Source organism: Pinus tabuliformis, chromosome 9, assembly GCF_031772625.1.
Source record: "Pinus tabuliformis cultivar Carrire ecotype Pingquan chromosome 9, CPIR1, whole genome shotgun sequence".
NCBI classification, from domain to species: domain Eukaryota; kingdom Viridiplantae; phylum Streptophyta; class Pinopsida; order Pinales; family Pinaceae; genus Pinus; species Pinus tabuliformis.
Window position 1 is genome coordinate 1,643,232,957 of NC_142307.1, and position 16,959 is coordinate 1,643,249,915.

At 32.6% G+C, this 16,959-nt stretch overlaps 1 protein-coding gene across 1 annotated transcript; it reads left to right on the plus strand.

Moving 5' to 3' along the window:
- The first annotated feature begins 846 nt into the window (after positions 1–846).
- Positions 847–5,828, plus strand: LOC149155129 (coniferin beta-glucosidase-like). The gene is made up of 13 exons (XM_089445052.1): positions 847–942; positions 1,036–1,198; positions 1,307–1,373; positions 1,470–1,528; positions 1,646–1,721; positions 2,723–2,794; positions 2,929–3,016; positions 3,161–3,413; positions 3,510–3,625; positions 3,755–3,978; positions 4,865–4,896; positions 4,986–5,088; positions 5,173–5,828. The coding sequence occupies exons 2-13, from the start codon at positions 1,058–1,060 to the stop codon at positions 5,502–5,504; spliced, it is 1,563 nt and encodes a 520-aa protein (XP_089301178.1). The 5' UTR covers positions 847–942; positions 1,036–1,057; the 3' UTR covers positions 5,505–5,828.
- Positions 5,829–16,959: the final 11,131 nt, after the last annotated feature.

Consider the following 16,959-nt stretch of genomic DNA (forward strand, 5'->3'; position numbering starts at 1 on the left):
AAATCTTAAAACTAATTAGAAATCAAAACAGATTGGTCTGCATTAACATTTATCTCAAAACGTTGTAACATTTAGGGAAAAAGAAGTAATTATTTGATACTCTAAGATAGTGAGGGTTCAATTTAAAGTTCTTTCATTTTCATTTCTTCAAATAAGCGAACCATCCCTTTATACACTCCCACTTTTACTTCATGGAAAAATTGAGAATTACACTTGCACATGGAATATAAATATGGCTTAGTTATTTGTGTGTACACTTCAATTTGAAATTTGTCACGGAATCTTTGCGATCCACCCTTAAGCTTAATAATTGTATAAAAAAAATTGTAAAGAATAATAAAAAATATATTTTATAGCGGATTTAAATTGACAATAATAATAAAATATTTCAAATTTAATCCGATCTAAAAATAAAAAGTGACCCGATAAGAATAATGAGATTGTAAAAGCTATACAATAAATAAATTAACATAGAAAAGAACTCTATGTTTCCTTTTATGGATGTGCAAAATTTAAATAGAATGATGCCAACAGCGAGATCCTGGAAGCAGAAATGATAAAACATGAAAATTCCACCCAAAATAAAAATCGAAAACCTTTTTGTTATTTGGATGTGCAAAATAACCCTAAACCCACTCATGCTCCGATTGATGAGTCTTTTCAAAAACTATATAGGTGACAGGTGACAAGATATTATTGGATGTCTTATGTAATTATTCAGGTTGTCTTGGAATCTTTGGTTGCTCATTCATGTCTTCGCGTCGATTTGGTCTTGTATTCTTTCCTAGTATAACTTTTGTCTCGTTCCATTGTTAGCAGATCCGCTCATTTTAACCACTCACTAGGCATCTCTTGACCCGAAACATCGCGAATACCTAATGATGAGGGTGGGGATGCTGACTGTGAGTGGCAGTAACACGACACAACCACAGATACAACCAGGTAAATTCATTTTGCGTGCCCTAGCTTCTATCCCTGAATGTATTTATTCAACTCCTTGAATGTATTTATTCAGGTTCAATTTCACTTCTCCAGTGTATTTCGGATTGGAACGAAGATGGCGAGATCTGCAGTATTTGTGTCAATGCTAGTCTACATTTTGTCAAGGGAAGCATTAGCACAGAGATGGAATGTGAGCTCAAGTAGGAAGGATTTCCCTCGGGACTTTACTTTTGGAGTGGGGTCATCTGCTTTTCAGGTCTGCGTCTCTCCAATCAATCTAAAACTAACTGTTCCCTTGGGTTTGTGTTGTTTGGAATTAACTTGATTTCGACGTAACGTTTGTATGAAATCATGTGCTCTACAGTATGAGGGAGCTGTAGCAGAAGATGGGAGAAAACCCAGTATTGTTGACACATATATTCATAAACCAGGTTATGCTGTGGATCATTAGGGGTTTTTTGAGTCATGGAAAGATTTAGGACAAGAGTTTTTAAATTTTTTAAATGTTGGATAACTTGGCTTAGCAGGTGTTGTATTGGATGGAAGTACTGCAGACATTACTGTCGATCAATATCACCGCTACAAGGTGCATATTTTCGTTTCTGGCCGCAATTGTGGCTGGTAAATCAAAATAAATGCTCCCCACCTTCTTTATATTAAGTGGCTCAAATATCTCTATTACGTTTTTTTTGGTTGGAAATAGGAAGATGTAGAACTCATGCATCAACTGGGGATAGATGCCTACCGTTTATCGATATCCTGGTCTCGCCTTCTCCCCGGTAAGTTTATTGTTTCTTGATTTGTACCGCGATATTATGATTTTCCACTTTTATATGGATAGGTGGTATTACACGGAACAAACAAATAAACAAACGAGTGCTCGAAGTCTCGGGGGAAGGTGGAGTTCTCTAATTTGCTTGTTGGAATAGCTTTTATATTTAGAGCTTATATACTTTCGGTTGTCCGACTTTTAAAATTTCTTAAAAAAAAAATTACGTCAAATATGTCTACTAATATGCTTGTTGGAATAGATTTTATATTTATAACTTGTAAATTTTCATTTGTATTTGTAAAATTTCTTAAACCTAAAAGATTGTATGATACTAAAGGTAACAAATATGGTTTGAGTTCCAGACATCAATTGCAAAAATTTAGAAATTAAATATTAGTAAAAATATAATAATAATCAATTAAAATTATAATTAATATATATATATATATATATATATATATATATATATAAAATAAATGATTGTTATTTTTTCAAATTAAATTTCACTATTGATGTGTAGATCATCTTCCTGATTCATCCCATCTCACTTCTTTTTAATTTTTTATTATATATATATATAAAACCTCAGATTACAGACCTAAACCCCTCCCCTTCTATGGATTATCTTTCTTATTAAGTCTACGCATTCCCTAGATCACAGATTTTGAAGGATTTTTAGGGAGCATAGTCAGAGAGTTAGATGGAACCAAGAATCTAGATTTAAATACATACAATTTTTTTTTAAAAAAATAATAATAATAATTAAATATAATTTTGATAGGAGAAAAACGTTTTTATTTTTTTATTTAGTTTTTTTATACAATAAATTAAACTTATAATAAACATTTCTTTATAATAATTTGAAAAAATATATATATATGTGTCCTTTCTTTTGTTTTTTCCTTCTAAATAACATGAGATACAGTCATCCATAACTATAAAATAAAATATTAAACTGTCACGCAATTGGCTTCTCTCAATATAATTGTTTTTTCTCTTACGGTGCAGATGGTAAAGGAACTATTAATCCCAAAGGACTCGAATACTACAATAATCTGATCAACGAGCTCGTTTACCATGGTAATAGAATTTGCTTTTCAAGTTGTGCATAGGGAAGTCAAAATATAGGGTTAAATTGTGCATATGGAAGTCAAATTAAATTGATTACGAATTTACTTTAGCTATATTATACATAATTGCTTACTGAATAACAGGAATTGAACCATATGTTACTCTCTACCACTTTGATCTACCCCAATTTTTGCAAGATGAGTATGGAGGTTGGCTAAGTCGATGGATAGTGTAATTTCTTGTTACTTTCTCCACTCTCAGCATTCATTCTATTTATCATATTCCAAGTTTATGATGTTACCAGTTCAGAATAAATATTCAACCCTTCGTTAGTAATACTTTTGTCGGCATAGTAAGAGTCTGGATTTATTACAGGGATGATTTTACAGTCTTTGCAAACGTCTGCTTCGTGGAATTTGGCGATCGTGTAAAGAATTGGATGACTTTCAATGAACCCAACTTTTTTTCAATGTCCGGCTATGGTTCTGATATCTTCGCCCCCCAAAGATGTTCCCCAGGGTTCGGAAACTGTAGCGCTGGGAATTCATCAGTGGAGCCATATATTGTTGGCCACTATGTCTTGCTAGCACACGCAGCAGTGGTTGAGCTCTATCGACAAAGATACCAGGTCAATTTAAGCTATTATATTTCATAAACTTATCTGAGAACTAGATGATCTTGAGAATCTTACTAGAGAAAAATCAAAACGCCGTTGCTTTTGCAGGCACAGCAAGGTGGCTCTATTGGTTTGACAATCGTTTCTCTGTGGTTTGATCCCCTCACAGACGAATTTAATGACCTCGTCGCAGCCCAAAGGATGCGCGATTTCCAGATTGGATGGTAGACTGCTGCCCTTCACTATATAAACCTAATAAATTTGTCGATGTTTACATTTCATTAGTATTTTGGTACTCCTGTTTTGATTCTATATGATAAAACTATAGAATTACTGGTTGTATTTGAATGCAGGTTCATAGATCCTCTTATTTTTGGAGACTATCCTGCTTCCATGAAGGAAAGGGTCGGTTCTCGTTTGCCCTCGTTCACCAAGAAGCAGTCGGAAAAATTAAAGGGATCCTTCGATCTAATTGGCGTCAATCATTACAGCACATACTACGTGGCCGATCTTCCAATGTCTGAAGATGAACCCAAAATAGAGAGCTACTGGACAGATCCTTCGGTGTCTGTTGGAGGTAATGACCTGTTCTATATTGGCAACATGAAATATCAAGTCCAGGAGCACTTTGTCAATCAGATTACTAGGAATTTAAGACTTTCACTATAATATCAACCATATATCCAACACAAAGGACAAAACTGTAGCCCAGCACATGGGATAACATCCATGGTGACAACTAACCGAGCACATGGGATAACATCCATGGTGACAACTACTAGGTAGTCACGAGGAGACACGGATGAAACCATTACCCACTGTCGAATATACTGTTAATAAATGTAGATACTCTTAATAAATGCTGCTTGGCGATGGGCTGAGTAGGATGGCCAATCAATGTTCTTGCTAACTTATTTGTTCTTTTAATATATGGTGCCCACATATGCCCTGAGTAGGATTTTGTTTTTTCCTTGATTTTTTTCGGAATATTTTTTATAGATATGGATTATCTTGTTAATAAAAATTTTAGAATATTCTAGATAAAAATAACCCCTAAAAGGACTATTAGTTCTAAGGAAATTCATTAACAATCATTCTCTTCTTTAACAACAATAATTAATGATCTATTTATGCATGGTTCCGCTCATTTTCGAAGAGAATTTGTAAAGAATTTATCTTTCCACTCATTCGCAATCATTCTTTTCTTTAACAACAATCATCAATGATCTATCTATGCATGGTTCCATTCATTTTCGAAGATAATTTGTAAAGGATACCGTTTTCGTTATGTTTTGTATTTGAGAATTTAGGAAGCCATATGTTTGGTCTCCGCACCGACCATAATTGATTAATCATCTCTTCTAAACAGCGTTAGCATGTATTTTGGGCATCTATGTTTCAAGAAATTTCATGATGTTTTCTTACATCGTTTCTTTTTGTCATGACTGTGGTGGAGGAACCAGTGGAGCGAAATGGAATTCTTATTTCCAATGAGGTAGAGTCATAAATTTTCTATAGTTAATGGCGTTGTGGTGCGATCAACAAAGGGGACTATTGATGTTGATTATATTGTTGCCCCTGCAGACTTCATTTTACGGAATGCCTGTTGTTCCGTGGGGTATCCAACGGCTCCTAGAATACATGAAAACACATTATCATAATCCTCCAGTGTCAATACTTGAGAATGGTGAGTATAATTCTTCAAACTGTATGGACAGTGCCATTAACTGTTAAGTTAACCTTAATAAAACGCTCATTTTACTGTGAACAGGATTCGCTCGTCCAAAGGACTCGTCTTCATTAGAAGAGGCGTTGGATGATTGGTTTCGAGTGGACTTCCTCGCTGAATACCTGAAATACGTCAGTGCGGCTATAAGGAATGGATCAGACACTAGAGGATATTTCATATGGACTCTACTCGATGACTTCGAGCTCTTGACAGGCTATTCATGGGATACTGGATTATTTTATGTGGATTTCAATGACAATCTGAAGAGGTACCCAAAGAAGTCTGCTTTCTGGTACAAGGAATTCCTTCAAAGAGATACAGAGATAGAACTGCTTGAAACACCGGCAGACCACAGGAAGGATTCGGTGCAGTGAGAATTAATCAGTTATAATTGTAAGTGGGAGAAAAGGAAATAGATGTTTTAGTGTAGGTTCGATCTCACTTAGCTCCATTTGTCTTTTAAAAACTACTGCACACTGTTTGAACTAGGAATATTGAAAGTGATTACAGACTATTAAGAGTCATACTGTCTTCTATGCCCTCTTTCCTGGATATCTAATTTTGTACTCCATCGCTTTCCTGCATGTCTTATTTTGGACATCAATTGCCTTAAGATGGAACTGTAGTTTCTTAATTGCAATATAGAAGTGAGAAGCAAAATTGGTAATTATAAAAAAGGCAGTTATAATACATAAAAATTGTTCAATTTTTATTTGTGCCAGAGTAGTCGACTCACTTTAACAATTGAAATATATTCATGTGCCACTACTTCTCTCCAAATTCTTGAACGATATGGAAGCGCATATGCTACATTTTTAAATCGCAATAATGGTGAAGCTGTGTTTATAGTCAAAGAATATGGTGAAGTATAAAGTAAACTTTTCTTGGTTGTCCAAAAAGTTAGTGAGATAGAAATTAAACATTTCAACTTTTAAGATTCGATTATCAATTTATGATAATTATGAATGCGTCAAAACATTTAGTTTTATAATTTGTATAAATTTCTTTTAAGTTTACACTCATGCATTTTTATCTTTAAAAAAGTATTATTATTAAATTAAGTATATTTTTATTCTAAATTAACAATTTATTCGGGTAGTTTAGATTTATCTTAATTCAAGATATATTGAAGACCGAATGGAATCAAATCTCTTGAGGCTCAAAGTTTTTTTTAGGAAAGAAAAAATTGAGAAAAGACTTGCACCTCTAGAAATTTGATCCCTTTATGAGCTTGACACATTCCCATTTAAGATGGATCTATGCCCATTTAATTATTAATAATTAGAAATAATAATTGTATCTTATTTTTTTATTTTATTATTACTTAAATATAAAACATATTTAACTATGGTATCAATTTACATAATTTATATATCTAAAAGGCTTATTTATTTGAGTAGGAAATAGATTTATGTCACCCTTAGAACAATAGAAGCAGAGTGGTTGATGATTGAACTCTGTCCTGAGAGCGAAACCAACATAAAAGAGAGATGGCTAGGGTTTCAGAAGCATATTTTTACACCGCCGCTGCACTGCAAACTAGCGATCGGAACTACAATGGAACAACATGCAGATCGGCAGCTGGTTTTGTTGACCATGACTTTCAATCCATGGTTTTTCTTGGACTTGAACCTGAAAACATTTCCTCCATGGCGGATCGACTCTCTCTTAGGCCAGGGGTGTGCCTTCTAACTCAAGGCGGATTTTTATGGGCAGAGCAGGGATCAATACTACCGAGAAAAGGAATGAAAGCCACAACGCACCATTGACTAGACCCTAGCTTCAATCGATTTGTCATTCACAAGTGAAATAACAAAGGTGAAGCCATCAAACAAGACAGGGTTGCACATGCAGGATAGAGGGCCGTGCAGTTCGTTGCACCCCCACTCTCATTCAAACTGGTGCGGCTCGATGCCAACAAGGGGAAGAATCGCCATGCACCTGGAGGACCGAGATTTCCTAATAAATGCAGGTACTCTGGGCATTATGATTGGGCCTCTGAAAAATGACCTTGGTCAGTGTGAATAGGAGATAACAGGGTACAGACAGTTTCCCAAACTTTTCGGTGCTCTTGGGCAGACAGAGAAGGCAGATCCAACAAATTGAGGGCTAGACAAGCCTGATCCACCAGGTATGAAGGAAGATCTGATGCAATTTTTATCAGATCGATAAGAGGCAGACATTATTGCATACAGATCAACAAGGGGATGAGAATTAAAGAGTTAAAAAGGAGATCCAAATAAAACTAGGAACCCCAAAAACATACCAAAATATGATATATACAAGATACAGTTTGCAGGATAATCACACGCTTCAGGACTGTGGCGTCACCAAAGATTCAACTATCATACTAAATTTGAGACTGCAAGGTGGATGAAGGGAGCCAGCTCTAAAACTTCAGGCTCGTTTCATGATGCAGTGAAAGGGTAGGAACACATCCAAAACAAGCCATCACCAACATCAGAGCTACCAAGCCCCTACATCGTGGATTAGAAACCAGAATCTCCAATGCTTATAGTATCTCTGCTGGAGGTAACTGTTCTATACACAGATTTAGCCCAAAATTTTGTTATCTGTAGATTTAATGGTTACTCACCAAAATCTGACACACTGCATCAATGGATCTCCTCCACATGGTCACCCAACTATGAAATTTATCTATGCCCAAAAGGATTTTTCATAGTCAGGTTCAACATAAAACAAGAATGAGATAACATCATCAATCAAGGGCCTTGGTTTTGGGGCAATGCTGGCCTTTTCATCACTCCTTGGTTCCTGGAATTTGATGCCAGTACCATGGTAGTTTCAACAATGTGAGTTTGGGTAAGGCTACATAACCTCCCACTAAATTTTTGCCATCACAAAGTTTTAATAGCCATTGGGAACTCCTTGGGGAAGTTCCTAAAATTAGATGGAGACAAGGTTATTCGAAGAATCTTCACATTTGCCAGAATATGTGTAGAAGTGGACCTGAGTCAAAGACTACTAGACCACATCACGTTGAATTTTAATAATTCATTATGGACACAACCACTTGACTATGGGAACATAGCATTCAGATGCCGTGAATGCTTGCAAACAAGGCACCTCCAATACGTCTGTCCACTAGCTAGGAAGGAGCCTAATGGGAATAAGAAACAACATAAAAAACCCAAAGGTTGGCAGCATAAGACAGATCCTCAAGGCGAGCAAATGGGACAGGAAAACATACAAGAAAAGAATACCCATGAGACAAACTTGGGGCAAAACAATATGAAACAACAACAAGAATCTCAACTTGAAGTAAGTGGCATCAAATGAACTCGCGGTTCGAAAGGATCAGAATCTGACAAAGGACAACCACTTAATACAATGGAAAACTAGCAACCATTATTGCTCCCACTCCCAACACTGGAGGTTGGCAAAGAGTGGAGAAGAAGAAGGGCAAGAAAGCATAGGCCCACTAGATCATTTTTTTATTTTCTTGTTTTTTTGTATTCTTTGACATCACCCTGCGTTGTGTAAGGGCAAACACAACATATGCTGAAAAGCATCTACAACATGTAATTTTTCAATTATAATGAAAGATTATGATTTTTCTAGTGGAAAAAAAAGGCTTATTTATTTTCACTTGGATAAAAGTTACCTCCCACAATTTTTTTTTAACTACAATATCAATTCAAATAATATTTTTGCTGGATTAATTTTACCTCACAAAATTTTTTAATGATCATATCAATTTAGGTTATTTATATTTCACAAAAAATTAACAAAATTGATTTAAATTGACATTTTATCATTTTCTATTGTTCTCTACTTTAACAAAATTTAACTCAAACAAAAGCTTTTTTAACTAACATATCAATTTATTTAATTTAAATATCTGAAATTGTAATTATGTTTTACTCTCATAAAATTTACCTCACACAAAGACTTTTTAACTATAATGTCAATTTACCTAATTTTGTAGGTATTTACATAATTTATAGATCTAAGAGGCTTGTTTGTTTTCACTTGGATAAAAATTAAGTCACACAAAAAATATTTTAACGACAACATCAATTCAAATAATTTTTTTACTTGATAAATTTTACCTTGCACAATTCTTTTTTTAATTATCATATCAATTTATAAGGTGATTTATATTTCAGAAATACTTCCTGGAAAATTTAACTCACAAAAATATTTTTAACTAGCATATCAATTTACTTAATTTATATATGTAAAATACTAATTATTGTTAACTATGATAAAATTTACTTTACATAAAGAAGTTTTAACTATGATATAATTTTACTTAATTTTTGTAGGAAACATCTTGGTTTTATAGGTATTCCAATTACATACAACATTTCGCTCATAACAAGAGTTGATTATGTTGATGAGTTTGTTTTCCCTAATTTACGAAAAAAAAAAAAAAAAATTATCTCACCACTATAAGTTACAAACTATATTTTTGAAGAACAAACATATTTTTAGATTTTGCAGCTAAAACTTTATACTCTTTTTTTTTCCCATTTTTTTTGTTCTTTGAATTTTTTTTATGTTTTTTAGTTAAAAAGTTTTATTGAATCGACATTTTCAATATTATTCTTTACTTTTCATTAATTAGCTAACATGTATTCTTTTAATGTAAGGTTACACGACAACATCTCCCTTATATACTGTGTGTATAAACAATTAATCAAAAAAAATATTATATCAATTTTTACAAAGTAAGATTTCATTAAATTGATACACTGAAATAATAAATAAATGAAACAAAAAAAATAAATGGTAAACACCAACCCATCACAAACACCAAAACACTTACTTTATCATACATCTCACTTTATTAAAATTAAAAAACATAAAACATAAAAAGTAACTACTCTATCATTTAATTATAAATAATCCAATTAAAAATCTAAAATCCCCATTAAAAACAAACCTGCCTAATATTTTGTCCATTTCTATTGGAAGAATGGCTTCATGTGAAGCCCTTGTAGCCTTTTCTACATCACTAACTTAAAGTTCAAAGTGATTTAAATAGGGGTTTTTAGGCATCCACTTGGTTCTCGGTAATTTCAGTAGGGTTTGTTTAGGCATCCACTTAAGTTCGAAGAGTTAAGACCTGTCCCATTCTTATTTTCACCCGACACACAATTTAATACCAACAGAAAAAATGGCCTTGCAAAAGTTCTCAAATATACATTCAAATGTCTCAATTGTGTGGATACTCCAATGATGATACCATATGTCACATCGGTTGCAAGTGCAAAATTATTATTTTATTTCCGGTTTATGGCAACCTGTAGAATTTATTGTTAGCTTTTTCTGGAATGTTCATTTTTGCCATCAGACTTGTAATACTTAAGCATGTAAACTATGTAATATCTTTATGTATAAGTAAATGTAAATGCAGCTTATGCTAAGCTATATAAAAATATATACCTACATCTATATTATCTTTTATTCAAGGGCTCTGTTCCTTGTGACCTATCCTATATAACGGATAACTCAAGACAAGTGATTAAATCTAGCATCTAAATTTTAATATGACATTATTTTTTCGGAGTATAAATATTCACAATATTGTAGTATCTTCTACTACAAGTACGATGATGGTTCATTCATAGAAAAAATAGTCTTTTAATTTAGAAAAGACTTCAAAATAGTTAGAAATAGCTTAAGAATATATTAAGAAAATGGTAGTTTCATGTTTAAAAAAAATGAGGACTGGAAGAAAATGGATTCTTCACAAAGTACACAGACTATGTCAACCAATATCTTTCTGATTACTCGCTAGAAGATCTCTATGTTCAGAGTTGAATCCATAGCTTTAGAAGATTTCTATGTTGAGAGTTGAATCCATAGCTTTAGATTAGGTTGTAGGCTTCATCATTATTAAAGTTTTTCGTTATGGTAAGTGTATGTTATATTTCTTTTAAGGGTGAGTTTTTTTTCAAAAAGTTTATTTGGTTCTATAGCCTTAATTTATATTTAAAAGTGCTAATCAAAATACCTACTATATTTTTCTTTTTTTTTATCACTGAAAAGAGTATTTGTATTGTATAATTTCATGCCTATTTAATTTATAGTAATAACATAAGGAATTATAGAGTTGATTCCTCAAAATTTTCTAATTGTTTTTGCCTTTATGATAAGAACACATGATATCCATGAGGAGAATATGTGTAAGCAACAAAAGAGAGGGTTTGTACGTGAACAACTTACAAAATTGCTTGAACAAAACATAAAATTTACAATGCATTGCTACTAGAGAATTTTTTTAATAGCATTTATCCGCCATTATAGAATTATAATAGGTGTGATTTGGCCATTAATATTTAATTTACCTATCTTCAATTTACACCTTTGTCACCATACTTGTTTTCTTCTATGATGAAGTCTCTCATGAAATGGAAATATGCTTTGGATTGGATATCTTCCATAATTTTCCTAATTTTTTTTCATGATGTTTTCTATATATTTATTCTTTTGTAAGGAGCCTAAGACTAGATGAAGAAGGATTGGGAGAGAATCTCCCATAATAGTAATATGTTCACTTAATGTTCTTTGAATTACAAAAGTCTCCAATAGAGACCGTATTTCTCTCCTTGATTATTTGTCATATGACTAAGACCCCATGAGTACTTGAGCACATTGTCCTCCTTGAGGGCATATAGTACCCCTCCTCCTCCTTTCGCCACTACTTTTACCTACCCTCTTAGTAAACATGGTAGTAGAAATTGAAATAGCTATGGAATAAAATGCTAAAAATAAGTTTCATTTTCATCTAAATGTGGCTATATTTTTATTAGCAATTTTATAAAACTGTAGTTAAGCATTTAACTTTATTGTTTAGTTCATCTTGATTATTGATTATTATGAGAAGAGATTCATTGGATTTTTATAATTTATGTTTTCTTCTTTGTCATGTGATTAGTCTATAAATTTAAATTTATTAAACATAACATATTTTTCCCTTCCTTCTCACACTTAAAAGTTGATATGGGAAAATGACCCTTATCATCCACATAGGCTTACGAGATGAAAAGACCCAATTACACCTTTCTTTATTGAAATGGCTTTATTTATAGCCTCATTACCTAATCCAAGGTAATATGATTAGTTATTATATATAATATAGATAATTAATTTAAATGTACAAATATAAATTAATGTGGGATATTTGATGGAATGACATTTAGTAAATGCAATACGAAAAAATTAGATCGTCTTAGTTAAAGATGAAAATAAAAATATTCATAAATGCAATTGATAACATAAACAATAATGATTTCCTCATTGAGAAATCAAACCAAATTAAGACATATCAACTTTTCCCAAAGTGATAACCTATTATTCAAGTCATCTAAACAAGAGAATTTGCCTTGATAGTGCTACAAATATGCTAGCAAACACTTATTTGATTTTTTCTCTTAAATGGAGATGAAATGCAACAAATAGTTCCTTCACCCCATAATATAATAGTGTAACTAAAGATAAAAAAATTTACTTAAATAAATAGGATGTTTGGTGTAAGATAAATCTTGTTGTTAGTAACTTTGAAGTGTTTGGTTATGGAGTATAGACTATATTCATGATGAAAAGTGTAAAGTAATACAACGAAAATTGGAGCAGACTATTTTTATCGATCATGTTAGAGATGCAAAACATTGATTCATATTGACTCATTGTATCCCACTATTTAAACATTATTATTGGGAGAGATATAATATTTGATGGGCTTTCCTTTACCTACATTTCTATATCTTCTTCATTTCCAACTCCTTATTCTTCTTATACTATTCTAAAACTTGTATATTTTTATAAGAAATGATTCTTCATATTTAGATAATGAACATAAACCTCATCTTGGATTACACCTTCATCCATCATTTTGGATTACTCCTCCACCAATTTATTTCATCAATAAGACACCTCCAATTTATCACGCTACAACTCATTACTCTACTCTTACTTGTCCACCTACTCTAGTTCTAAAATGGGTCCAGAAATCAAAGGAAGATACTTGTACTTTATTTGATGATCATTTATATCATTATAGGGAAAGGTATTAGTTTTTTATGGGTGGTTGAATTCCTATGATGTAGACCGTATGAAATAATATCTCGAAGCTTCTAAACAAGAAATAGTGCAACTTGAATGGAAAGAGACTACGTAAACGGTAATCATTTCCTCATTGTTATGATTCCCAAAGGTTGCAATATTATATATTGCATGCATGTTTATAGAACCAATTTTCTAGAAAATGGAAACCTGAATAACTTAAAATCCAAACTTGTTGGTAAAAATTTCTCACAAGCCTTTATTAAAAACATGGATTTCATCTACTTTGCTCTTTCACTTGTTATGTATCAATGTTGGGACATAATAACATGGAGTATAGTTTTTCTTATGCTAATTCTTCCCTTTTTTTCACCTCAATTTTTCACTTTTTTGTATGAAGAAATATTCTCAAGCTTGGTATGAAAAAAATACAATTTACTACTTGGTTCTAGCTTCTCTAAGTGTGAATATGATCCTAATGTTTACAATAAAAATGTAAATATCAAAGTCCTTATACTTGGCATTTATGACGGTAATCTACTACCAATAAGAGAAATCATTGTTAGATAAACCAAGTGAAATATACACTTATGAGCTAATTTGAGATGTGCAAGCTAGGCCTTATTCATTATTTCCTTGGAATTGGAATCCAACAATATAATAATGAAATATTGATGTGTTACCATAATTTTTTTCCTCCACAATGAAAGAAGACAATGAAAGAGCACAAGGAGAGAACATCATATTAATGATAAAATTACTTATTTATACATGTGCAATCTAGGTACGAGACAATTGTGTCTCGGTAAATTATTAACTGTAAAAAAAAATGTAAAACTAATTACATATTATACAATATACAATAACAATCTTGAAGGATTAGTTAACATTCTCCACTTAATTTGAAGGGACATCTGACATGCCGAGTAACATTCTGAACTTTTAAAACTTTTCAAGTCCTTGTGGCTTTGTAAATATTTCTATGATATGCTCTGAAGTAGGACAATGTGTCAGATGAATAACTTTGGCCTTTACATAGTGTCAAATCAAGTGATATATGGTGTTAATATGCTTTCTTCGATCATGAAACTTGAGATTCTTGGCCAACTGAATTACAGAAGAGTTGTCGACGAGTAGTGGAGTTGAAGCCTTTTGTTTCTCTTGGAAGTCTTCAAGTATTTGGTGAATCCAAATTATTACTTTTGTAGCTTGAGCTGCTGCAACATATTCAGCCTCCATGGTAGAATCAACAGGAACAGATTTCTTGTGTGATCTCTAAATAATGGCTGCTGATCCAAGACTCATCAAATAACCAGAAGTAGAGATGTTATTCTCCTTACCTCCATCAAAATCAGAATCTTAATAGATGGTGAGATGGAAATTTGAAACTTTGGAATATTTGGTGCCATATGTTTAAGTGCCTTTAAGTACTTGAGCACTTGCTTTGCTGCATTCCAATGATCTTCACATGGCTTATGCATGAACCCAGAAAGTATCCCTATAGCTAAAGCTATGTCAGGTCGAGTTGTAGTTAGGAAACTCAAACATCCAACAAGTTGTGTGTACTTTGATGGATCTTCAAACATACTTCCTTCAGTGGAAGTAAGCTTCAAATTCTACTCCATAGGAGTAGCGACAGGATTACAATCACGCATCCCAAATATGTCCAATAGCTGTCCAATATATTTTTTTTGAGAAATGGAAGTATATTTGGGTTTCTAATAAACTTCAATCCCTAAATAATAATATAATAAACCAAAATATGCCATGTCAAAAAATTTCAATAATTCTGTTTTAACAGACGCTATATAGTCATCATTCTTTCCTGTGATCATCAAATCATTTACATACACAACCAAGTATATAACGGACTTTCCAATTTTCTTGTCAAAAAGAGTTAGATCATCCAAATCAAATAACCTATAATTCAACTTTCAGAAGGTGTTCAGTTAATTTTTCATACCATTCACGAGATGCTTGTTTCAATCCATACAAAGCCTTAGCCAATTTGCAAACATTTTTCTCTTTTCCTTTAACAACAAAAGCTTTAGGTTGAAACATATAAACATCCTCCTTCAAATGGCCATTTAAAAAAACTGTTTTAACATCCATATGGTGTTTCATTCAACTATTCTGAGCTGCAAGAGAAAGTAGAGTTCTAATTTTGCCCCATTTTGTTGTAGGACCAAATGTCTCTGTGTAGTCAACACCTTCCATCTGAGCGTCACCTTTTGCTACAAGTCTTGCCTTGTATTTATCAAGTGAACCATCTGCTTTGTATTTGATCTTATACACCCATTTGCAACCAATGGGTTTGACTCCTGCAAGACAATCCACTAACCTCCAAGTTTTATTCTTAATAAGTGCACCATATTCCTTTTGCATTTCATCCTTCCATTCATCACAGTTCACAACTTCTTCAAAATAATTAGGTTTGCTAATTGTATAATGATTGAATTCACAATCATGAGAAACATTACCTGAATCACTTTTAGAAGACATTCTGATTTCAAAATCATCATACTTGCTTGGAACTTTTCAATCACGTGTAGATCTTTGTAAATGTTGCTAAAGTGGTTGTGATGGTTGCTCATCTTGAAAAATAGGCTCAAGAACAGGTTCTTCAAGAGAAATTTTTGGTCCTGCAGAAACATTACTATCATCTAAATTTTCTTGAGCAATAACATTGTTAGGAGTCAAAGGTGGAAGAACCACACACTGATTCAGAATGGGAACCCCCCCTTCAGTGCGTGGAACAACATTATCAGATTCAAAATAGAACTTCTTAGATGCAAATTTCTCCAAATGAGCGAGTTGATTATCAATAGTGGAATTACTTTTATATGATTCAAGGAAAATAACATCTATAAAAAGAATGAAATTCTTATTCTCCTCATCATACAATATATAAGCTTTGGAAGTAGAAGAATATCCCAAGAAAATACATTTGCGACTCGTAGAACCCAACTTGTTGCACTGATGTTTAGGAATTAATGCATAGCATAGAGAACCAAATACTCTAAAATGTTGAACAACAGGAAGATGATTATACCACATTTCACAAGGAGATTTATTACTGACGACAGAAGAAGGATAAAGATTGTGAATATAAGCTTCACAAAGCACTATTTCTCCCCAAAACATCAACTTAACATTCTTAAATGACATCATAGATCTAACCATATTAAGAAAAGTTCTATTGATAAGTTCTCTGACGTCATTCTATCATGGATTGTAAGGTACTAGTCTAATGTTTGATTCCATTGTCCTTCAAGTATTGTTCAAAAGCATGAGAAGTGTACTTGCTACCATTATCAGTTCCAAGAATGCCTATATTCTATTGAGTTTCATTTTTAATCATCAAATGAAACTTTTTAAAAATATCAAGCACTTGTGACGCAGCACATTCTCGAGTAATCTTTAATAAATGTCAACACATATTTATTTCCATTTGCAATTGCAAGAGGAATAGGTCCACATAAATCTGAATGTATGAGACCTAATTTTCATGAAGATATAGAAGAAGAACTATGAAAAGGTTGTTTACAATGCTTTCCTATAATACAAGTATAACAAGGTGTAATATTTCTTGGAACTATAGGAAGACCTTTAATACCTTTATTTTCCATAATTTTGATGCTACCATAAATGATGTCACCAAATCGAGGATGCCACAACAAGATAGGAGATAGGATATCACTTTGCTGCGCCAAATGAATAGAACTTTCATGAGAATTAGTAGATGAAGTGCCATTTAATTTTAAAAGCATACCTTCTTCCACACAGGTCATAACA